We start from the raw sequence: 25,078 nt of genomic DNA, 5'->3' as shown, positions 1-25,078 counted from the left end.
TGGTACTTGCTCCTTGCTAAATTGAATTTTTAGACAGTTTTTTCTCGATTTTGGCCACCGTAGCCTAGGGAGTCTCCATGCAATGGTAAGCGGTTTTCGTAGTGTATACATATTTCTATATTAAGGGTGTCACATGTGCGTTTATGACTTATGTAGCAATTGTTTCTATTATACAACCTAAATAAATAATTAATTTGAGCTATCGTTTTGTTTCGTCCTCTTGACCGCGGCGAGCTGTAATTGGTCCATTTCATTATAGTTGACTAAACCGTTTCGAAATGAATATTATAGTTGAGTTGGGAGCCCATACATGAAAAGTACCCCATTACAGTTTGGTATACGAAATCTTAATTCAAGCATTACAGTCGGCGAGTACAAAAATATTTATTTGATCGTCAAAACAAACGTGAACGAATGATATCATTAAAAAAAACTTGTCATCTAGCCTATTATCAGTGAACAATTATGAGGACAAATCGTTACTGGTGATCATCAATGACCTTCGTTTGAAACTGAAAACGTCCACGTGTACACTTATGTACATTATTGATTTAATATACACGTGGAATAATTATGATGTTCATAACGATTATTTGTTCACAATTGTACTAACTTTGTTATTATATTTTATAACGAACCTAATGTTGAAACACGTACAACTGGAGATAAGGTAAAGGAAAGAAATTGTGGTGTAGCCTCAAAAGGAATGGATTCCAACTGCTTTACAAACAGTTGTCTTACAAAGACCAATGTAAATAGATTAACTTCTCTGTTTCCGCTACCCAAAGGTTGTCTGGAAGATATCTGCCTTTACATTTAATCAATTGTTTCTTTTCTTGTATCTTTTTACTGAGGTGTGCCAATAAAGATTATATCTGAATCTCGATTAAAGAAAGGACAAATAACTCGAAATCACGATGAATTTCGTACATTGAGACGCTTGTTCCTATTTCTATCGCACGCGTATAAGTATATTGCTGTCCCGCTCGCACAGTGACATTGACCGACGGTTTTAGGGCACAGAATAAATAATAAGTAGTACTACCGTCACAGAATAATTAACAGTACTACCGTACAGAAATCACACTTCCTACAAAACCGAAGTTTGACAGCGATTCAGGGTCGAATTGTGCTGTTTCTTTCTAATGTATGGCACTATTCCTTTCGGCTATTTAGGGTTGTCAAAATTCAAGTGATTATCTTATCTGTGGTTGTGCACGCATAGGGACGTCAAGTTTTGCCAAGCCTAATAATTTCTCGGAGCAATGCTGAGCCGGATGGACCCGAGAATGACCGAAAGGAGGAGTGTCGCCCCACTGCTACCGTACAGAAAGGGAACTTCTTACAAAACCGAAGATTGACAGCGATTAATGACGGATCATGTTGTCCCTTTCTAATGTATGGAACTATCAGTAGTGTAAATATGTATGTTCCATCTCAAAACTATTCCGCCAGAGGGCGCCACTTGGTAGTTCGGCAAAGATCCGCCAGAGGGCGCCACTTGGTAGTTCGGCAAAGATCCGCCAGAGGGCGCCACTTGGTAGTTCGGCAAAGATCCGTTAGATGGCGCCACTTGGTAGTTCGGCAAAGATCCGCCAGAGGGCGCCACTTGGTAGTTCGGCAAAGATCCGTTAGATGGCGCTACTTGGTAGTTGTTCATTGATCCCCGTCAGATGGCGTTACTTTGTACGTGTAAGTAAGTTAGTTATCGATGAATTTAAAAAGTTCGGCAAAGATCCGTTAGAGGGCGCCACTTGCCCCCTTCCCGCCGCCTCCCCGCCCTCCCCCGCCCCCTCCCCGCCGCTGCCCCTGGCCCTGCGCCCCTTGGTAGTTGTGTATATATCCTCGCCAGTTGGCGCTACTTTCTATGTTTAAGGTATTTATCTCCCGAGGGAAAACTTCGCTAAAATAGATGGCACCACTTTGTACGTGTACGACAAACAAAAAGTGACGAGGTGGCCTCCAGTGGCGAAGGTCGGATTCGAACCAGCGTCTTTAGCTAACCGGGGGGGGGCGTCTTTAGCCAGTTAACGTCATGAACCCCTAGGCCACCCCGTCACGGTGAAACTGGTCCTAATTTCTCGTTTTTGGCTCAATTTAGGTATTTATCTCCCGACGTGTTGCATCAGCCGCCACCGTGGCGCCGACGGCCACCTGCAAATTCCTACGTGGGCGTCGAGGTCGATCGAGATAAGAGAGAGAATAAGTTAGATTTAAAATATGCATATATATATTTATATATTGGCGCTACTTTGTATGTATCTGACGCCACAGAGCACGTGTACGCGTCAAGGTCGAGGTCGATGGCCTCGGCTCGCTCCCGGTGCGGTTGGTTTTGGAGCTTGCGGTCAGCAAATATATGGACTTTGTACTTTTCCAACTGCCCAATAAGTTTGTTTTAAAATATGCATACGGGCATATTTGCAAGAGCACATAATATAGAGTGGTTACAACCGGATAGAAAAATATATTTTTCTTGAATACCTGGGTATTCGATATTTATCCAGGTACTAGTCGTAATGTTAAACATACATGTTTTTACTTACATTACGGGATGTTTCATGTTAATCTAAAAGTTGTAACTATTTCTAGTTACATCTGGTAACATTTACATCACACTTTTTAGAAAAGGGAGTTTCTAAACCTAAGTATGTCGTTAACTAGCAAAGTCGAGTATATCTGTATGTGAATAATAAATAAATATCGAATATCCAGGTATTCAAGAAAAATACATTTTTATATCCGGTTGTAACCACTCTATATTATGTAATAGGTATTTTTTAGCTGACCTAATTCCGATTCCTGGTACTGGTGAACTTATTTATACCACGTCGTTGGCAAATACTGTCCGCCTGATGATAAACTGTCACCGTAGCCTATGGATGCCTGCAACTTTAGAATTGTTACACGCGCATTGCCAACACTTTAAAAACCTATACACTGCTTTTTGAATTGGGAATGGGAAATTTCCTATCGCTCGTTGAACAATAATGTGGAGAAATGATCATGTATGCGCAGGTGTGTAGATAGATAGGTATACTGAAATAAAAAAAAAGTTTAAAAGTGAATGAGTAATTATTTATTTACCAATCATTTAGCTATTTTACAATGTCCCCATGCAAGGGTTTTATTACCATCGTTCAAAATGAATCTCTTTTCATCTTTACCACAGAGAATTTTCTTTCTTCTAATTTGAGTGTACATATTGTGCTTATCACTAATCAAATTATACATGTTATCATAGAGAGTTTTACTCAAGTCTAAACAGGTATAGTATTTATTAAAATTTAACCTACGTACAGCAGCGGCGTTAACACCTTTGTTTTTTTTTATACATTTAATTTCGTTATTGTCATCAGAGTCTAATATATACGCATACATTTTTGCCCTTAACGCAACAAATTCTCGTATTATTCTTCCATTGTTTTCATCCTTCATCATGCCCACAACCTTTTTATTGACTTGTGGTAAATTATATACGTTGTTTTGAGGCAAATCTGAAGTGTCAAATCTGCTATGCAAGTCAGGTTTAATGTCTTCGTAAAAGTTATCTGTTTTGATATGATAAACAAAAGAATCGGTGTCCGTGTATAAAAGGCTTACATTATCACCGTATTTATTTAACATGTAATCATAGTGAAAGTTGTACATGATTTGTTTACTCAAATCTAATACACTAAAACCTACATAAATAGGTTTGTCATATACAATTATGGTTTTGTTCATTTGCACAGCTACTAGTTCTTCAGAGAAAATAGAGGCACTGTGGAAATTTGGTCTGGAAATGTAACGATCGAGACCATATGTAGGTTTTTTTCGTTGTTTATGTTCGCTGTGCAAAGTATCCCACCGTTTACACAACTTGACATCAACCCTTTTCTCGACATTTTCAATAGTTTTCCCGAATATGGAGTTATTCATGAGTTTAAAGAAATCTTTTTCAAAACTGTTTTTAGCTTGGATTCTCATTTGCGAATTTAAGTCAATATATGATTTTAGCCAAGATGATTGATTGAAAGTGAGAATTCTATGAATTTTCTTACAAATTAAACCTTTTTCTATATAAAGTTTGAGGTTAGCATGGTGCACGACATAATTGGTTTTGTTATCGAACGTTAGCAATAACTTTTTAATTTTACCTTCAATTGGTAGCTTGGTTTCAGCACAGAAAGGGTAATCATTATGCAAGTCATGTAAGCTATGCGGATACTCCAAATCTACTTCCAATATATATCCAACATCAGAGTCTATCCGCTGTGTCGATATATCAAACAGTTTAACCTCGTCTTCACTCATCCACCTAAAGTTATCGATTGGAAGCGGACGTCGCATGGCATCACCGTAAAGATTATTTATATCCAAATAGATGATAAAACTGCTGTCCTGATTCATGTCATAATCATGCATAAATACATTATTGGCCTTAGCATAGCGGTTTGACGCTTGACATACACCACCTCTTATACCTTTCTTTATAAATTGAATCATTTCATAGTCCGTAAACAATTCTAGGCATACTACGGTATGTTTCAACATGGCGTCCCAACTCAAACCGGGTGCAGTGACATATTGACACGGATCTAATTCATACGCACCTAAACACACTTGTCTAAAGTTTTCAAACACTTCAGCCAATAATAGAACATCTGTCTTTAAATATAAGTCACAGTATTCACCCAGAGTTGTAATATTGAACGCATCCCAAACATCTTTTGCATGTTGGTAATCCTCATCGGAAATATTTAAGTCCGTGAGGCTGCTATAGAAGGCGGCCTGAGGGGGTAGCGCAGTTTCCTCAAGCCGCCTCCAGTCACTTACATACTCGTAAGGAAAAACTCCTTTACGCGTAAGTAACTTCATATATTTCTCACGCTCGTAACAATTATCGGATGGTGGTAAGAAATGTGGTAGTATTTTGAATTGGTCCTGTGAAAGGTTTGAAACTAGTTTATCCAGGCTACTTGACATGAATTTATACGAGTCGACAAACCTAAGACTGTATTCGTTAATCTCTAAATTGAATGAAATATATTTTTCCTTGTTAATGGGAATGCAGGTTAACTTTCCCTTAATCTTGGCTAATTCCTTAATGAATAGATGACAATCGTAACCGCTCAAATTGTGAAAGACGACTGGTATAAACTTTGGTAATTGGTAATTCAAATTACATGAATTGTGTGTTTTGCCTCTAATATTACCCGTTAAATGACAATGATCAATTACATAAGCTTCATCATCTCCAATTTTTTTCTTGCAAATATGACATATATTGGAGGATGTGTTAGCACCGGTGCTGTCGCTGTAATTTTTTTTTGGTGGTACGACTTTTTGCAAGATTTTTATGATTCTATCAGCGTCTTCACGAATGCTCTGTATAAATTTCTCCACACAATCTTCACCGCGATAGATAACAAATTTGGATAAATTATTGTCATATTCACAATGAATATAATAGGAAAAACTACATGGCACATGTTTATGGGTGTTACAAGTAGCACTTGTAGTATTAGACTTTTCATTAGCTAATGGAACTAAAATCGATTCAAAGTCACCATAAATTACAAATGGCACTTTCATTTTATTTTTATAATTTTTGAAACGTAAGTATTTATTATTAGGCTTAGGTAGCTCTACAAGTGTCTCCCCACAACCAATTGCTCGGTGTCGATCTAGTTTATTTTTATTTGCAAAGGGGTGTAAACACCCATCACATATCCATGTTTTTTCTGTGTGTTTAGTAATTTGCGAACGCACCAAACGAGACAAATTTTTAATCCAACAATAATGTGAAACATCACCTCTCTCAAAATATAACAAATTTACATGATTTTCGCAAGACATTTTCGAAATACGTAGAGGTACAATAGTCAGACCCCTGTCATCCCTTTTCTTATCTGTATCAATACCATATACATTAACACTGATTTTATTAAATTTTTCAAACGTTTTAATGTCCGAGAGACAAACCGGATCTTTTATACCTGTCACGTTAAAAATGACTGTATAATGTGGGTACGATGAGGGACGATCACTGTTTTTATCAACTGGATAGAGAGCACTAATGATGGCCCAAAAAAAGCACTTGTTATCTTGATTTTTCACGTTAACACATGCATTCTTCGATTGCACCTCGGGTGGCAGTGGTATATATGTAGATCCTTTGAGTGGTTGATATTTGTTAACGTTGACGTTGAGAAACTCAATCTTCTCGAGACCCCAACCGCTGTCCCTTTCGTTGAAATCTTCACATTTTTTGGAAATACACAAGGATATTTGTTCAAAATACGATGGAAAATCCATACAGTCTTTATGCAGAGCCACGTTTTTTGTGTTGAATGACTTTAGATCACGTATCACTTCACCTTCAGCATTGGTTTTCACAAAAGTACCAAAGAGTTCAACATTTATTTTTACATGTTTATGTGTTTTTAGTTCAATGGTAATCAGCTTTTCAAGCGTTTCTCCAATATTCAACAAATACATTTTAGGATCCAAAATGTCTGCACTCCCATTAATCCGGTATGTAATTATTCTGCACTTGAAGGCACTGTCAACAATGTAAACAGCACCGTCGGCAGACTTTTCTTGTGCACAAAGCAGGATGTGGCGGTCACTTTCCGAATGAGATATCAAACAGTTTGATAATACATCTTCGTTACAAAAGTTGCAATGATGTAACAACGCCATGGTGATGCTTCAATTCACTCGCTCAGACAACGGTACGGTCGTGCCGTGAGGCGGGCTGCGGGCAACTAAGTGAGTTGCATCATGCCATGCGCTGACGTCTGCGGTGCGCGGCGAAGCGGGGAAGGGGAGCCTGGCCGGCGCCGCGCCCACGCATGATTTGCACGTGTCAAGGTCGACCTCGACTCGTGCGCTGGCGTCTGCGGTGCGCGGCGAAGCGGGGAAGGGGAGCCTAGCCGGCGACGCGCCATGCGACGCCCACACATGATTTGCACGTGTCGACACAGTGAGTCATTATTGCATCATCGGGCTTGACTGAGAATGGTTAGAGAAAACGGGGATTTCCCGTCGACCAAACACAAGTGAATGATTACATATCTTCAAGTATACTCTGGTGAACCCACTTTGTGAGTAGAAAAAAAAGACGTAATATTCAATTATTACTGCGCGTTATTACTGTACAGCCTACAATTGCATTGGTGTAGGGGAGGAAGAAAGATAAGGTTCTATGTTAAAATAAATAATAAATAGGTTAGTTATTGTTTTTTATTTTTATTTTCATGAAACTTTAACCGTTTCAATTGAAAATATAGGTATTACACAAAATATCGGTGGCATAACACTTGATTTCAGAGTCGACAATATCGTTTACATTGCACAAACTACCTATAATATTGCGTGCATGTTGAACATTAGCGGGGTGATATATCTTGAAATGTTTCTTGAAGAAGTTGAGACGGTTTTCGTAGGTAGACTTTATTTTGTTCAAGTATCCGATACGTGCGTTAATACACTCCATAACACATTCGATATGACTCCATTCCATGTGGTTTATCACCAAGGGGTGTGTGTTCGTCACCGGTTCATTGTCACAGCTGAGTAAAAGTAACGGTACAGGAGAGATACACATCCGAAGACGATCGCACTGAATCAGCTCTGGTGAAACACACATTGGGCTATGAAAGAAGTTTCCAATGACGTCAACTTTTTCCGCAAACATTGCATTCCATTCTTCACAGGTGAGTTCATAATGGCCATTAAAACTGACACAGGTATGTAATCTGATTTTAGCTTGAATAAACTGCAACTTTAAGTATACATGGATATTTGCAATCGGAGCACTTGCACCAGCAGGACAGCGTTTGAGATTGTAGACACTCTTGCTCAGCTCACAGCAACCATCACCAGCACCGGAACAATCAATCGACGGTGTGTAAGAAGGTAAAAAAATGTTTGAATAATTCATTTTTTAAACGTATTTTCAAAGTTCCAAGACACGTTTACAATTGAGGGTGGTCAATGCTCTACTGAATGATTTTACGTGTGGCACTGGTGAGAGCGTTGTACTCAAACAGTGAATCATTGATAATGAGACAGTATGCCGTGGTGTTGGCAGGTACATTCTCTTTAAACTCCATTTCCAATTTAATATCAATAGCACCAGCTCCCGAGTTGAAGCTGTCACACTGTCTGGACGTGTCAATGACTATTAATGGAGAGTGTGTCTTGTAATGAGCATAATTTACTTGAGGGCTGGTATGATCACGGCTGTAGTACGATCGTTGGAAATTGGTAAATGCGTCATATAAGAGCGCATAGTTGTTTGTTTTAAATTCAGCCGAAAAAGGATCGTATGGATAATACTGTGCGTTCAAATACACCCTGCAATTGGTAAGATTACAATGGTCGAATATACTCATATCTTTGGTCTTGTCGTTCCTGCGTGCCGTTTGGAAACCAACAATGAGATAGCGAGGTTTCTCCAGCTGAGTACTAGTCTTGATGCACCAAATATGACGTTCTGAGGAAGGTAGTATGGGATATTCATACAGTTCCCACGTGCGGAACGCTATCTGAACTGGTATGCTGCCCTCAACATACGACATTAAGCGCAGTTTCTCCTTATCAGATACTTTTATGACTGGCATCCTCCATGTGACACGAGTGATTTCAATCTCACCATTTGGAGTCGGCGGTTTTGGTACCGTATTCGGATCAACGGGTGCTAAATCTAAACAGTTTACATCTATACTGGCGCGATTTAATATCAACTCGTGTTTCCCATTCATTATTACCTTCTTGTAATCCTCGGCGAAACCCAAGAAATGAGATAGTGGTATGGTTAATGTAAACTTGTCATGTATCTTTTTAGCACCAACTTCCCACCCCGCTGTCTGAAGACTATGGTCCATTTCCTTGGTGTATGAGATTAGTCCCTTAATGGTGGATGTGATGCCGCAGTTTCTCGCTCGATCAATCTCCACACCGTTCAATTCATAACGAATGTCTTGAAATAAAAAAGCAGCACCATTGTTGACCAGTAGACAGCCTTTCTCCACAGTGCCTTCCACTAATATTTGACTTTGACTCGGTAGTAGAATTAGATCTTGACGGTTGATACATATGTGGATGTTATCGTTGTTTTTGAAAGAGACATTATACGGAGTGTATGGGTGAAATTCTATACTTTCTATACTGTCATCGAATAACACCTTCTCACCAATGTTTAAGATAGATGACGAGGACATACTTTGAAACCGATACTCTGTAAAAATGTACTGTTTTCTCTAGTCAATTTCCTTGGTTGTTGTTGTTTTTGTAGTGACTGCCGCTGTCTCTCGTTAATACGACGAGTTGTAGTAGTTCTCTCGACGAGAGCAAGATCTCGACTAGTTGTGAAGGTGTTGTTACCAAGGCTTTTATTGTTATGTATAATCATTTTTTTTTTTTTACTTTTTACGAATATGCAAACGAAGTGCAATGCTTTCACCTCGGAAATTTACCGTATTACCGTGCTCGTTTACAATGCGCAATTCAATGTTTTGTATGCGATTGTTACTCTTCTTGACGGGTAGATATATAATATTGGTAGGTTGTTCAATAATTTGGTAGCCGGGCGGGACGTCAGGTGAAAACTCGTGTAAAACATGTGACGGCTTGTTGTTTACGAATGAGCCCTCCACAATATTGCACTCTATTCTTATAGTGTTTGTAATGATTATGTTAATTGTTTTATCCGACCAATGTGATGTTTTTGCTTTAAGCTTTTTCGCTGAATAACCAAACAATGACCCTATGCTGTTTGGTTTGTCAAAGCGAATATCATACTTTGGCGAGAATATCATACACTTGGAGGTATTGTTATTTACAAAGATATCCACCAATTTTTCACCATCACCTTTAGCCCTCTTTGTCATTTCCTCGTTCAAGAGGTGTATTATACTGGAGAGCTCGTATGAACCTTCAGGAATTGCGATTACATCATCCCCATAGTGAAACATATTATTGCTCTTATCAACATTAGGAATAGTGTTGAAAGTCTTAAAGTACACGAGAGCACACTCGTAAAAACCATCATTGTCCAATTCTAGAGCCGGTTGAAAGTCTACATTCAACACAGGCTCGTTACCGCTCAGACTTATTGTGAATGATGTCATAGACATGATACTGACGGGTAGACGATTAATGTAAGAATGAAACTACACATGTAATGCTCATGATATTTATTTAAAACAAACGCTTAGCATTGGTACACAGGAAGGCCAAACATAAGTGTCCACAATTTACAGTATTAAATTTCTGTAATCGATTGTAATTATACTCTACTCGCATGTTGCGCTGTTGTTTGGTACTAGCGGAATCATTTATATAATCAATAAACTCTCGAGGTGGTCTCAAATCACCAAAGCTATCAAAATATAGACAATAGTTACCCTTTTTCGCATAGGCACACCAATGTGTACCTTCACCCTGCTGAGAGTCTAAATTGATAATACCAGTTTCATAATAGTGAGGTTTCTTTGGGAGATTATCTCGCATGAAAACACCCCTAAAGTAGGGGATTTTCTCTCTACGTGCAAATCTCACAATGTCCACATCGGTGAGAGCTTGACCAATCGGAGGTAAATCTAATTTCTTGTTTTTTTTTTTTTCGCCACTTTTGCAGTTGCCGATACTGTTGCTGCTGCTGCTGCTGCTGCTGCTGCGTTATTAGCCGGTGTAATGTAGAGTCCCATTCCACGTTTATAAGGTGCTAAATATAAACCTCTACCGACAATCTTGCTTTCATTGTTATTATTATTATTTCTATTCCTGACCATTTCATAAATATTTTTAGCAGCAGTGGTAACACCGCCGGCCAAAGTTCCCGTGGCTGCTAAAGCACCCAGTAGCGGTATCAAAGCTGGTAGGAAACCGCCTCTCTTAGGTATTGGAATGACTCGCTGTTTCTGTTGTCCCTTAACAATTTTCCCTTTAACAAAATGTTTCGCAGCTTTTACACCCACTTTTAGTAGTGTATTAGTAGTTGTATTCTTCTTTTTCGCAATGTGTTTTTTTACAGCATCACGACTTGCTTTAATGACTTTAGATATGGGAATCATACCCATACCGTGTTTAACTTTATATTTCATAATCTTATCTACCGCTAACGCGGCAATACGTTCACCAATTGAATTGTTACCACGCCAACGATTTTCAGCAGCTTGGGCCAATCGCAAATCTGCTTGATGACGTCCCTCCAATGTTTTATCACGTGAGTAGGCAATATCGTGTAATTTACAAGCTTCGTCAAGCGGATTCACACCGGGATCGTTGCGAGCCAATCTCTCCTTCAATCTAGTACCGGGACCGCAATAATTGTAACCGGGTATGTGCGCTTCGAATGGTAGATTATTAATTAAATTATTTATAATACCCCCACCGCTACTATGAGATCGCAGTCGTCTAGGTCGTTTGGGATTATGCTTAACACTAACCCCGCCAATGTGTGTTATCATCTCAAGTATCTATACTTGACTGTGTACGTGAGTATAAAGTATGCCTATATATCTATATAATATTTAAACCTTTGAAATTTGATCATGTATGTGTGTATGTGTGAGTATAAAATACATGTCCTAACGATTTGATACATCACAGTGAAATGAAGCTTAAAAAACAAAACACGTCACTGGCTATTAAAGATTGGAGTGTTGTGCTAGATGATAATGTGAAACCAGCAATGACTCGTCGCTCCCTTAAACATGGCTCGTTGCTGGCGAATAACATTAGATGTCTCATCTGTGGACCTTCCAACTGTGGCAAGACAAATGTTCTGTTGTCTCTGCTCTTACATCCGAACGGTGTAAAGTTTCATAATGTTTATCTTTATTCGAAATCATTGAATCAACCTAAATACAAGTTTCTGAGTGACGTTTTAGAGCAAGCGGGTGACATACCGTTTCACACGTACAATGATAAGAGTCAAGTCGTTCCACCGGAGGAAGCTGCGGAGGACAGCGTCATTGTATTTGACGATGTGGCTTTGGAAGATCAAGATGCCATTCGTCAGTACTTTGCAATGGGACGTCATCGTTGGTTAGATTGTTTCTACTTATGCCAGACATATAGTAGGATACCTAAACAGTTGGTACGTGATAATGCCAATCTTATATTGCTATTCAAACAGGACGAGTTGAATTTAAAACATGCCTATGACGATCACGTGAATACCGATATGGGTTGGGAACAGTTTAAGGAAATTTGTCGCGAGTGTTGGCAGAAAAAGTACACTTTTTTAACAATCGACAAGGAGAGAGACATTAATAAGGGTCGATATCGTAAAGGATTTGACGTTTTCATTATTGTATAAAATTTAGTGTCATCTCCGGTTTATTATCAGTTTTATGTTGTCAGCTACTGAAGAACAACGTCGTTTAATTTATATCCTATCAACATATTAGCATCGGCCGTACCAAAAGCAGCAGCAGCAGCAAAAGCAGCATCAGCACATACACTATAAAATAAAATATGTTTGGTAATAAAAAGTTGAAACGGAAACTCGTAGATTCCATTGAGAGTGTAAAGAGAAAAGTAAAAGCGTTGCGAGCAGATAAAACTTTGCTTGACACTTCGCTAGCTCAAACCTTTGAACCAATTACAAAACCGCTCAATGTTTTAATGACTAAAGCTTTAGAATCTAAAGGTAATAATAATAATGATGACAATGCTAAACCAGCAGTAATGAATAACCCCCAGCTCCCTTTGATAAAGACCTCCACACCATTGTCAAAACATTCACGTAAAAGGAAATATCTGATTAAAACCGAAGAACCCAATAGTAAACTGATTAAGTGGAGTAATAATCTTTTTACAAAAACACAACAGTTTGATGATGCTGCTGATGATGATGATGATGATGAAGATGATTCTAATGATGATGCTGATAATGATGATGATGATGATGAAAGAAAAACAGAGGGAGATGAAGAGTTTAGCGATGCTGAAGATATGAAGTCGGCTCTTGAATTTGATGAAGGTGGTGGTAGTGGTAATAGTAGTATTGATGATCTACAAAATAAATATATGAAACATCTTTTAAAAACATCAAAAATACCATTTGGTGTTTATCTCAAGGATAATAAAATGCATATTGGTAATAGTCGGGTTAAAATCATTGATGACGTGTTACATATTAAAGATTCACGATTCAACCTAACTCCTGGACTGTTGGAACTTATCTTTAAAAGAATACCAAACAAGAATATAGTTTTGAGAAAAGATGTAGAGGATTACAATAATATTTTAGACATTACAAACGCTCATCGTAGAGGATTCTCGCCAAACGGCCAATTGAGTGGAGATAGAAGTGTAAAATATCAATGTTACATTAAACAACCACAAGAATCAAAGAAACATAAAGAAGGTGGATGTTTGAACTCTGGTAGAAGAGATGTATTAACAACTAAAACTTTTTATCCTAAAACTGATTATATCTATTGGGATGATCCCAACGAACTGGTGAGCCGTTTACAGCTTTTGATAGCATCACAGAATGCTGGCAACACCTCTCATTCGAACGAGATCAATGCAATCGTTGAGGAACTGACTGAGAGCGGTATAATTTTAAAGTAAGAAAACAGACCCTCTTCTGTTTTAGCTGTTTTTAAACCTGTTCTGAGCTGTTATCTAATAAAACAGACATGTTTTGTAACTAAGCCTCTCCCCCCTTGCTACCTTGTTATAAATACCGATGAGGCCTCCCCCATCGTTCACTTTCACAATGCCTCTTAACAAGTTTGGACAATACTTGGGTAGCGAGTCTACAATCCGTGACGACTTGAAAGTGGAACGAGATTTAGTAAATTTTGAAAATAGACGGGTGGCAGGAATTCATAAATCTTTTCTTAAAACTGATGCTATTTGTAGGGCTGAATTGGATGAACAAGTAGTATTTTTAAACACAAAGCTAAAGGCAAATATTAAAGATATAAAAGATTTACGGGTAAAGGTTGAACAATTATCAGCTAGAATTACTACACAAACACACGCACCACAACCAGCCCAAACACCATCAGCAACGGCAATAGCTCCAGGAAAGCGATTGAAGAAAAATGAGTAAAGCTCAAGTGGTCAACGAGATACACAGGTATGCGAGAAAAACATTTCCACGTCGTCGATTCATTCAGAGGGGGCTCGATGACACATGGCAGATTGATCTAATTGATATGCAAAAGTACTCCAAGGATAATAACAACTACAAGTATATTCTAGTGTGTATCGATACCTTTTCCAAATACGCTTGGATGCAACCGCTAAAGTCTAAGAGCGCTGAAGATGTTACAAAGGCAATGAGCAGAATTTTGAGTGAAAACGGGAGAAAGCCCAAGAATATTCAATCAGATGATGGAAAAGAGTTTTTCAATGTCAAATTTAAATCGCTCATGAAACATCATCATATCAATCACTACTCTACCTATAGTGTCATGAAAGCTTCCATAGTGGAAAGGCTAATTAGAACCTTAAAACATTGGATTTGGAAACAATTTAGCATGAATGGTTCCTACAAATGGATACAGCTGACAAGTGAAGTGGAACAATATTACAATAACAAACTGCATCGTACTATCGGTATGGCACCGGCGAGTGTGAATAAAAACAACTCTAAACAGTTGTTACATAAAGTCTACAATCACATTAAAGTCAAACCACGTGCCAAGTTCAAGGTCGGTCAACATGTGAGAATTAGTAAATATAAATCCACTTTCGCCAAAGGCTACACCGGCAATTGGACTACGGAAATATTTACAATAACTAAAGTGCAAACTACTAATCCAGTGACCTATTTACTTCAAGACGCTAATCACCAACCCATCTCTGGATGTTTTTATGAACAAGAGTTGCAGAAAACTAAACACAATGACATTTATCTAGTGGAAAAAGTTTTAAAGCGTCGTGGAAATAAAGTGTATGTAAAATGGCTTGGCTTAAATGAAAAAAGTTGGATAGAAAAAGATAACATTGTGTAACTATTTTACTCAATAAATATTCATTTACTCCAAATCAATGAGGTTTCACTCAATAAAACATTCCTATATTCAGTAATATGAATTTATTATTAATACGTGTACATTAAAACATTTACATTCGCAGCGAGCTAACAATTTAAAATTAAACAATGACAAGGAATAAATGCATCATCACCTTAATATGTACGAGCATTCTTACATTTAGGTTCACATTCATAATCACCGGAAGCTATTATGTTTGGACCTAGCACACAAAATATTACATTGATTAAATAATTAAAAGATTTAGTATTGAACACCACGCGTGAAAATAGTTCCGCTGTAACGCCACCTAATAACGCAATCCAGTCTTGATAGTTGATTTGAGCATCTCCCACTATCTCTTCTACGTCATCGTTTAAATCGTCCCACATTACAATTAACGGGTAAATATGACAATCGTCATGGTGACCTTCGATATACAATCGTTTTAACAATCTCGCTACTTCCGCTCTAAATGTGTGAAATGGCATGGGGAGGCGCCATCTATTAATCAGAGTATTGTTCTGGAACGCTTTTATCCACTTGCTTTTACATCCTTGATAAAAAGATTTCATTTCATCGCTCGTATCGCTCTCAGAAGCGCTCTCTAGGCAGTTTGTTTTTCCCTTGTCCCCATCGTCTTGTTTTAACAGTGCCTTTGCTGTTGCCATCGGTTGTGGTCCGGGTGACGATTGCGAAGTGGAGCTGCTACAGCCACCGTCACAGCCGCCGCCGCCGCTTGTGGTGGTGGACAACCAGCACTGGCAGCACCAAGTGGTGATGGTATTGTTGTCGGCTGGGGAAAATATAATAAAAATATTGTTATTATTTATATTAAAAGTAAGCAAGTATTCCTAATTGAGAACATAGGGGATAGGTCGAAAGTGATAGATTATTTAAACTACAAAGACAGAACAGAGGTGAAATACTCAAATGTTAATGTGAGTATAATACAACTATACTTACATTTGGTATGTGATGAAGCTTGCGGATCCATGATTTCAACGCAATATTCGTTGTGACACTGTAGTGGGAATATGGTTCAACATGCTCTTTTATAGCAGAAAAATTCAGTTGAGGGGTGGGGTGTAGACGGGCGGGCGGGGCGCATGTGGTAAAGAAACGTGTGAAACGATTCTCATGAACTATATGAAAAGAGGAAAAGATTTGTTTGTTAAGTTATCGTACAGGAAACGAAACTACATTATTTTGTAATAATTAAAATATAAATATATGTACTTACCTCAACTTTCGGTGCAAACTGAACCATCTTTGTCGAGCGAGGTCAAATGTAGTCATTTACATTATTGCTCAACGAGCTATAGGAAATTGGCATCGATACATGCGAATTTCACATAACGCCTAGTCTCATTACGATTGCATATATAGTCGAGAAATTAGGACCAGTTTCACCGTGACGGGGTGGCCTAGGGGTTCATGACGTTAACTGGCTAAAGACGCCCCCCCCGGTTAGCTAAAGACGCTGGTTCGAATCCGACCTTCGCCACTGGAGGCCACCTCGTCACTTTTTGTTTGTCGTACACGTACAAAGTGGTGCCATCTATTTTAGCGAAGTTTTCCCTCGGGAGATAAATACCTTAAACATAGAAAGTAGCGCCAACTGGCGAGGATATATGCACAACTACCAAGGGGCGCAGGGCCAGGGGCAGCGGCGGGGAGGGGGCGGGGGAGGGCGGGGAGGCGGCGGGAAGGGGGGGGGGCTAGTGGCGCCATCTAACGGATCTTTGCCGAACTACCAAGTGGCGCAGGCCAGGGGCAGCGGCGGGGAGGGGGGGGGTGAGGGGTGAGGGGGAGGGGGGAGGGGGAGGGGGGTGGGGGGGAGGGGGCGGCGGGGAAGGGGGGAGGGGGGGAGGGGGGTGAGGGGGAGAGGGGGGAGGGGGGTGAGGGGGGTGAGGGGGAGGGGGGTGAGGGGGGGTGAGGGGGGGGGGGGTGAGGGGGGTGAGGGGGAGAGGGGGAGGGGGGTGAGGGGAGAGGGGGGTGAGGGGGAGATAAATACCTAAAGTGAGCTGGAATCGGCATATCCTCCCTACTACTATCTCTTCCGGTTATTCAGGGTTGTCAAAATTTATGTCATTATTTTATCTATGGTTATTTGTGAACGATCATAAAGTTTTGCCAACTCTAATAATTACTTGTAGGCCTCGTAGCAATGCTGTACCGAGCGGAACCGAGAACGCCCGAACGGTCTAGTATCCCACTGATCATGTGCGGAACAGCAATATGCGTCTTTTCTTTAGTAGTTATTACGGACTAGATTTTGCCGAAGAATTCGTCTTAATAAAATTAGTACTTCTATAGTAAATACCGAATAGCCGCACATGGTATCGAAAGACCAACAGTACCACAGAAAATAATCGGACAGACAGGCGGACATGACGAATCTATAAGGGTTCCGTTTTTTGCCATTTGGCTACGGACCCCTAAAAACGATACCTATGTACAGCTAGGGGTCTTAAAATCATACGTATATTAGAAAACCGGTTTTTCGGTTTTTGTGAAACAGTAAAACCGGGTTTCCAGGTTTTTCGGTGTTTTCGATTTTATGTATGATTTGTAAATTAAACAAGTATTTTTAGCCTACAGCGTACGGCGTCAACCGGATACCAGCGTCCAACTTTTTGAAGTTTTTTTTTTTCACACAACGTCGGTGGCAAACAAGCATACGGCCCGCCTGATGGTAAGCAGTCTCCGTAGCCTATGTACGCCTGCAACTCAGAGTTACATGCGCGTTGCCGACCCTAAACCCCTCCCCCCCCCCCACTATGAGTAGGGTCTAGAGTTATTTGGCTGCTGTTTTCTGTAAGGTGGAGGTACTTTCCCAGTTGGGCTCTGCTCTAGATCTGGAATGACATCCACTGGCTGTGCCCTAGCACACAAAGCCAGATGACATTCACAATGCCCATACCTCTCTTTTGGACGTAGTTTAAGGACGTACCCGGGGCCCGGTTTATTTCACTTTAATACGGCACATTTACTCTGGTCTGCCTAAACCCAAAATGAATTGTTGTAAGTGCGAAGAACAGGGCAAGGCTCAAGCAGGAAACATTCATCACCAACGTTTGCTCACGACACTCGCAGTCTCGCTTATTATTTTTATTTATACTTAAAGGGCCCTATTTATTTACTTTTTTCTACATCAGTGTAGCACGTACTTGTGTCATTGGCCCATTGGAGATTTAGTATAATTCAATTCAATTCAAATATACTTTATTCATGTAGGCCTAGCAACAAGCACTTATGAATAGTAAGACAGTATTACATATAATTATCTTAATCTAATTATCAGAGCAATTTATTGATGTTGTAAATATTATTCCATATATAATACTAATGAATATAATTCATAGATCAAATTGAATACTAAAACTTTCACAAAATACAGTCATACAAAAAAAAATGTATAAAAAATACTAGTCTAGATTGTTTCTAGAATAAATTCTAAATGTCAAACAAATATAATAAAAACAACAAAGGAAATACATGCATTGGAATATCCATTTCATCATCATTATTCAAATATAATAAATAATTAATCATTTCGAATCACAATTAATCCCACGTTGTTTTATCATTCATGTAGTCTTGTGTGGTATAATAAGCTTTAGAAATAAGTTTACGCTTTACATGATTCTTAAATTTATTAATTGGTAACTCAGTAATATGGTATGGAAGTTTATTATAAAATCTCACACAATTACCCATGAATGATTTTTTAATTTTATGGAGCCGAGTGAAGGGCACGGCGAGCTTATGTTTATTTCTAGTATTAATATTATGAATGTCACAATTTTTCTTAAAATCGGCAATATTTTTATGCACATACAGAATATTCTCATAAATGTATTGACAGTGCACTGTCATGATGTCAATTTCCTTAAATTTATCTCTCAGTGAGTCTCTATGGTTCATTTTATATATTGCTCGAATAGCCCTCTTCTGCAGAACAAAAATGGTATTTATCTCTGAAGCACCACCCCACAGTAAAATACCATATGACATAATGCTATGGAAGTAACTAAAATATACTAATCGAGCTGTTTTGACATCAGTTAACTGACGGATTTTGCTTACTGCAAAAGCTGCAGAACTCAGTCTATTCGAAAGAGTAGCAATATGGGGACCCCACTGGAGTTTAGAATCTAAAGTTATACCAAGAAAAACTGTACTATCAACTAATTCCAATTCCTCATCCTTCACAATGACACTTGTTTGTACATGCCTTACATTACTAGTGACAAACTTAATACATTTAGTCTTATTCTCATTTAACAATAAATTATTAACATTGAACCAATTTACTACTTTAGAAATAGCATCGTTTACATCATTGTAAGCTTGTTGCTGTCGTTTGACTTTGAAAATAAGTGAAGTGTCGTCTGCAAACAATACTATATCATGGTGGGTCTTTACAAGGAATGGCAAGTCATTTATGTAGATAAGGAACAGGAAAGGTCCCAATATTGACCCCTGTGGTACACCCATAGAGACCAATGACCCCGGTGATCGCTGTCCATTCACATCGACCCTTTGTATTCTACCATTTAAGTAGGACTTAAGTAAATCCAGTGCCGCTCCTCTAACTCCATAATAGTGTAGTTTCCTGATTAATGTTTCATGACAAACGCAGTCGAAGGCCTTAGACAAATCACAGAAGATACCTATAGCATCTCGTGACTCCTCCCAGGCATCGAAGATATGCTTAATTAGCTCAACACCAGCATCGGTTGTCGAGCGACCCCGTGTAAAACCAAACTGCTTATTATGCATTAAATTATTGACGTTAAAATGTCGTACTAATTGAGAAAGAATTAATTTTTCAAAAATCTTACTGAACGTTGGTAGCACAGATATCGGTCTAAAGTTAGTGGGGTCAGAGTTGCTACCCGATTTAAATAAAGGAGTTATTTTACTATGTTTCATTAAATCAGGAAACTCGCCGCAATCAACACTGTTGTTAAATATAATTACTAAGTCAGGCGCTATAATTTCTACTAAGGATTTGACAGCATGGACAGAGACTCCCCAGAGGTCATTCGTTTTTTTGACATTAACCGAATTAAACGCCTTTACTACATCGGAGGTACAAACACGTTCAAAATGAAAATCTCCACAACACTCTGGAGCGTTATCTTTTAATAGAGTAACAGCAGATGAGGGTGATGAATTTAAATCCTTAGTTGTGAAAACTGGTACGTCAGTGAAAAAAATTTCAAATTCTGTAGCTACTTCTAAATTGGAATCTAAAATTTTGTTATCAATATTTAGTTTAAAATCATTCACTCTGTGTTTCGAGCGACCAGTCTCCACATTGATTACTTTCCAGGTTGCTTTAATAATGTTGGTACTATTTTTTATTCTTTGACTTAGATAATTTCGCTTAGCTATATGACAATCTATTTTAAACTTTTTCGAATATTGCTTGACATGTTCTTTAAATTCATCACTCGTGTTAAACCGCCGTTCCTCATACAAGGCATACAGTGCACGTCTTCGTTGATGTAAGTCCGCAGTAGCCCACTCACTAAAAACTGATGCACCACTAACTACGACCGATTTTGAAGTAAATATCGCATTATAATGATCCATAAAAGTGTGAAAGAATGAATTATACATACTATTTGGACCCATATCGGAAGACAAAAAGGGTAGCGCCTGAACTAGACTTTGCTTCATTCTTTCTACGCGGTCCGAGGTTACTGGTACAAAAGTTATTTGTTTTCTTAAAGTATTTTTCCTTAATGTCTCAAATACCATTAATTGACCTAAGTGGTCTGATTCTAAATTACTGATAACTTTTTTAGTAATAGGAACAATATCAGTGAAAATATTATCTATACAGGTTGCACTAGTAGCAGTCACTCTAGTAGGCTCCATAAACATGTGGTTGAGATTACCAGATTTGAATAGATTCAACAATCTACAAGACATTGTTGAATTTTCCAAAATATTTACATTAATATATAATATATAATATAAATACAACACTAACATCGATTGCTAGCTCTTTTTAATCGTCATTAAATTTTTTGGAGATTTTTTTTACATCCTCCTCAATAGGGTTGTTTCCATCTGCAAATCTTAGGGCAGAATTGTATCCCAATAAATTCCTTTGGATTATAAGAACATGTTAAACTACTTTTAGGGGACCTGTAATGACCATATTTTTGTAAATATTTAATTAAAATGCTGTGCCCTTACAGGGTCTGTATTCAATGTAATATATGAGCAATAAAGATGTTATGAGTTATAAAAATCTCTTTTGGCACACGTCACGTGACCAAACTCGAAACGTCATTGAAGATTCTGATGACGTCACAACTCTCGAATTGACACTGTTGACAGTTAGGCGATAAACAACAAATGACAAATGTCAGTTAATAGTTCGTATCTTCTACGTGTGTATGTAGTTATGTGTCAAACCGTAAACTGTGACGTCACACAATTTTCAAAGAGCGTTTTGGGCGTGAAAGTATCTGTCAAAATATATTTTGTTAATTAAACATATTTAAAGCCGTTTTTAGTATAAAAGTTGAATTTTAGGGCAACTTTTAGTTAATATAGAACGGAATACAAGCGTTTCAAAAAATTGGAAACAACCCTATTAGGGAGGGATATCCCAATATAGACCGGCAAGAAACTCGGCGGGACACGTGTCGTCTTTTCAAAACATTATAATCTCATTAATAAGAAAAATACAATTTAAATTACTATAGAACGATCACAAATACAATATGTAAGTGATATAACGGCAAAGAAAGGGATCCACTAATGTTTAGATCTTACTGAGTAACTAGTACTATGGGACCAACCCCGAAATCGCGGAAAAAAATTGACTCTTCCATAGAAAATTTCAACATCAGTCCAGCAAATTGTATGAAACAGCCATTTTTTTTGCGATTTCAGGATTTGTCACATAGTAAAAGTTGCTCAGTATGACCTAAATATTAATGGGTCTCTTTCTTTGCCTTTCGTTCTATTAAATACTGTGTACGTATTTTTTTTTCAAAGATAAAATAGCCTCCTTATGTTTCGTGTTGTTTTAAGAACTGCATTTAATTAAAATAAAAACACACGGTCAGACCTTCGCTTTAATTGGAAAATAACGCTAAACAACCAAACGATTACATATTGCAAAATTATGTAATTAAAAACGGAACTTTTTTTAAGCCATACAAATTATCTTACTTCCTATAGATCTTGAGTATTTATAATAAATATTATTCAACTCTCTTTTACTGGCTGCGTTATAGTCCGTAAAAGATAAGCCGTGTTTTGTCTCCACACAATAAGCGTAAAAACTAGCTCAATCGACAGAACGTGAGCAGAAAAACTAACCTAAAAGAAGACAAGGAACTTCCTTTCTTTCCTTTGAACACATTTTATCAAAAATAATACGCTAAAAGGCTAAAAGCCATAAGTTCATAGTTTTACAACAAGGAAAGGCGGGCTTATCTGAATATGGGATTCGGGGATGTAGTGAACTTCAAGTTTTATTGTTATGCTAGGTAATATACTCGTATATAGAAACCGCACCTTTGTTGTCAAATAAACAAATGCAAAAACAATCTTAAGTTTTTCGCGGAAAAGTTCAAAATCAAACGCGAAAAGTGATATCAGAAAAATAATAGTGGGCGTGCAGACTTAGGTTTTCCTCTTTGCTTTTTTTTTGTTGTTTACGTCAAAGAAAATGTCAACCCTATAAAGTAATGAAGGCGTAATGAGATGGAGTTTCCTGTGATGTTATTATGTTTATTAAACATTGTGGGCTTGATAACCCACCAAATTTTAACAATACATTTCGGTGCCTAAATATGGTCATAAAATATGTATACGTTTCATTAACGTTTGTTAAATCTGACAAACCTTTGATAATCGTTTGTCCCTATCCCTCGTTATGACATTTCTGTTTGTTAGAAAGAGACAAAATTTAACAGAGGTTTTTAAGAGGATGCTCACGTTTATGAAAAACGGGGTTAATTTACTAGAGTACGGTTCTTTATTTTTCTAAAACTAACAGCCTAAAATCGCTACGCAACATATTCTAATGAATAGTATTGTTAACAGTGAGGCAATTCTTTTTGAAGACAGAATCCTTGCTGTTTTCGGGAAAAGAATTTTAATATCGGCAAAATTGATCTTCTATATTGATAATGTTCCTAATTTATGGATGTTTCCTATGTCCAGTCACGTCTGAAAACATCGACACTAAGTGCCAAAAATATGTATACACGACCTTATGGCCCATATATTAGGGTAGTGTATACATATTTTTGGCACTTTGTCCGTCGCGATATTTTCAGACGTGACCGTTTAACCTTTTGACCGCCAAAGACGTCATATGACGCGCGCGGCTACAGCCCAATATCAACCTTCATGCGTACCGACAAGGTTCACGATTACTCGCCGCGTGCGATAGGCGTGGCGTTCAAAAGGTTAAAAGTATTTCTATACCTATATTAATTTAAGGTATAGTCACCTAGTACCCACAACGCAAGCCTAAATGAGCCCACTGATTACCAGTTCGCCGGACGATATCGGCCTGTCAGTTATTCGTAAAAGCTGACGATCGCGAATAACTTACAGGCCGATATCGTGCGGCGAACTGGTAATCAGTGGGTCCCTTATATTAAAAAGTAAATCTATCCTCGTAGCTCGGATACTCGCAATAGCAAATGGCGGATTATTAGGGATCACGATGTGATATTTTATTTATTTATTAATTTATTATGAAATAATAATGTGTAACTAGCTACATAATCCTGTTACTGCAGAAATATAACGAGAACCATCTTATTAAATATGATGCCAAGTTTGTTGTTACAATTATAGACGGCGTTTTTTTTTAATTCCGTTAATTTCAAGAGTGCCTTCTTGAGCTTAAATTATGTAACTTTCTCAAAGAAACTGGTATTCTAATTAACTTTACACAAATGATGTGTGGTTTTTCCTGTTTTATGTTTCTTTTTTTTATGTTTCTGTATAATAAAGTGTTTTACTACTGTTACTTCTTAATTAATTTTTAATAGTTGTAATACTTAAGCCTTATGAACCGATTTTGCATGTATAGCCAGCATTAAAATGTATAGTTTATTAAGATTCATTATTTTTATATGTGGGTAGTTTTCACATTGTAATTTTTCCTCATCACCGTTGACCACAAACGCTGTGAAGAGTTCGAAACCTAACATAGTTATAATACATCCGGATGTATTATAATTATTACTGACTTTTTCTACTAGTCTACTGTAATGGTTGAATTAAGATTTCCTATGCCAAACTTTACTACTATAGGCTCTCACTCAACTATAAGATTCATTTCGATACGCTGTAGTCAACTATAAAAAAGTGGCTGGGACATAATCAGACAGACAGACGGATATGACGAATCTATAAGGGTTCCGTTTTTTGCCATTTGGCTACGGAACCCTAAAAATGACCATTCACGTTCCGCCGAGCTCCCATAGAAAAGACAAAATGGGCGCGGGTGCGGGGCGGGAGTCGCGCGTTTATGTCTTCATTTTTCTCTACTGAGAGACTTACCAAGTTTCATTAATTATTTAGGTTTTATATGTAGCAAAAAAGCATTATTTTAGATGACTCGTAGAGAATCTCGTACCTTACTTAGGCAACTTTGCAAACTTCGTTGTCTAAACATGGTACACGACTGAAAAGCTCTCTATTATATCATATAGAGCAAGATATTTGACAAATAGAATTTTATTTAAGTTAATGAAAAATTTTACTGACCTATAACTTTTTTTTGGATAGCTGGAAATGATGTACCTACCTATTAGATAATATTAAAAGCGGCGATGCATATTTGTGTAGATAGAAGGGATAACTTTTACTGATAATTAAGTGACAGATAAATGCCAATCATATGGACCGGTTTTCGAAGTCAAAATTTACAGAGAGCTTCATGACTTGTGACATGCCTAATTCAAAAAATATTTTTCCGAATTACTGTCAAGTCTCTGGATATGATAGCTCCCACACACTTCTCGCATCCCACGCTCACTTAAACGGTTTAGACAATTTTCAGAATAATCTTGCCGTTTTGAATC

The 25,078-nt window shown here is 38.0% G+C and overlaps 1 protein-coding gene across 1 annotated transcript; it reads right to left on the bottom strand.

The window, feature by feature from the left end:
- Positions 1-15,038: 15,038 nt before the first annotated feature.
- Positions 15,039-16,644, bottom strand: LOC133528613 (uncharacterized). The gene is made up of 2 exons (XM_061866059.1): positions 15,960-16,644; positions 15,039-15,789 (listed from the first exon to the last, which is right to left on the bottom strand). Exons 1-2 carry the CDS (start codon positions 15,988-15,990, stop codon positions 15,149-15,151), a joined length of 672 nt encoding a protein of 223 aa, XP_061722043.1. The 5' UTR covers positions 15,991-16,644; the 3' UTR covers positions 15,039-15,148.
- Between the last annotated feature and the right edge of the window lie 8,434 nt (positions 16,645-25,078).

Source organism: Cydia pomonella, chromosome 19 (genome assembly GCF_033807575.1).
Source record: "Cydia pomonella isolate Wapato2018A chromosome 19, ilCydPomo1, whole genome shotgun sequence".
Classification (NCBI taxonomy): domain Eukaryota; kingdom Metazoa; phylum Arthropoda; class Insecta; order Lepidoptera; family Tortricidae; genus Cydia; species Cydia pomonella.
This window is presented reverse-complemented; position numbering and strand designations above follow the sequence as displayed.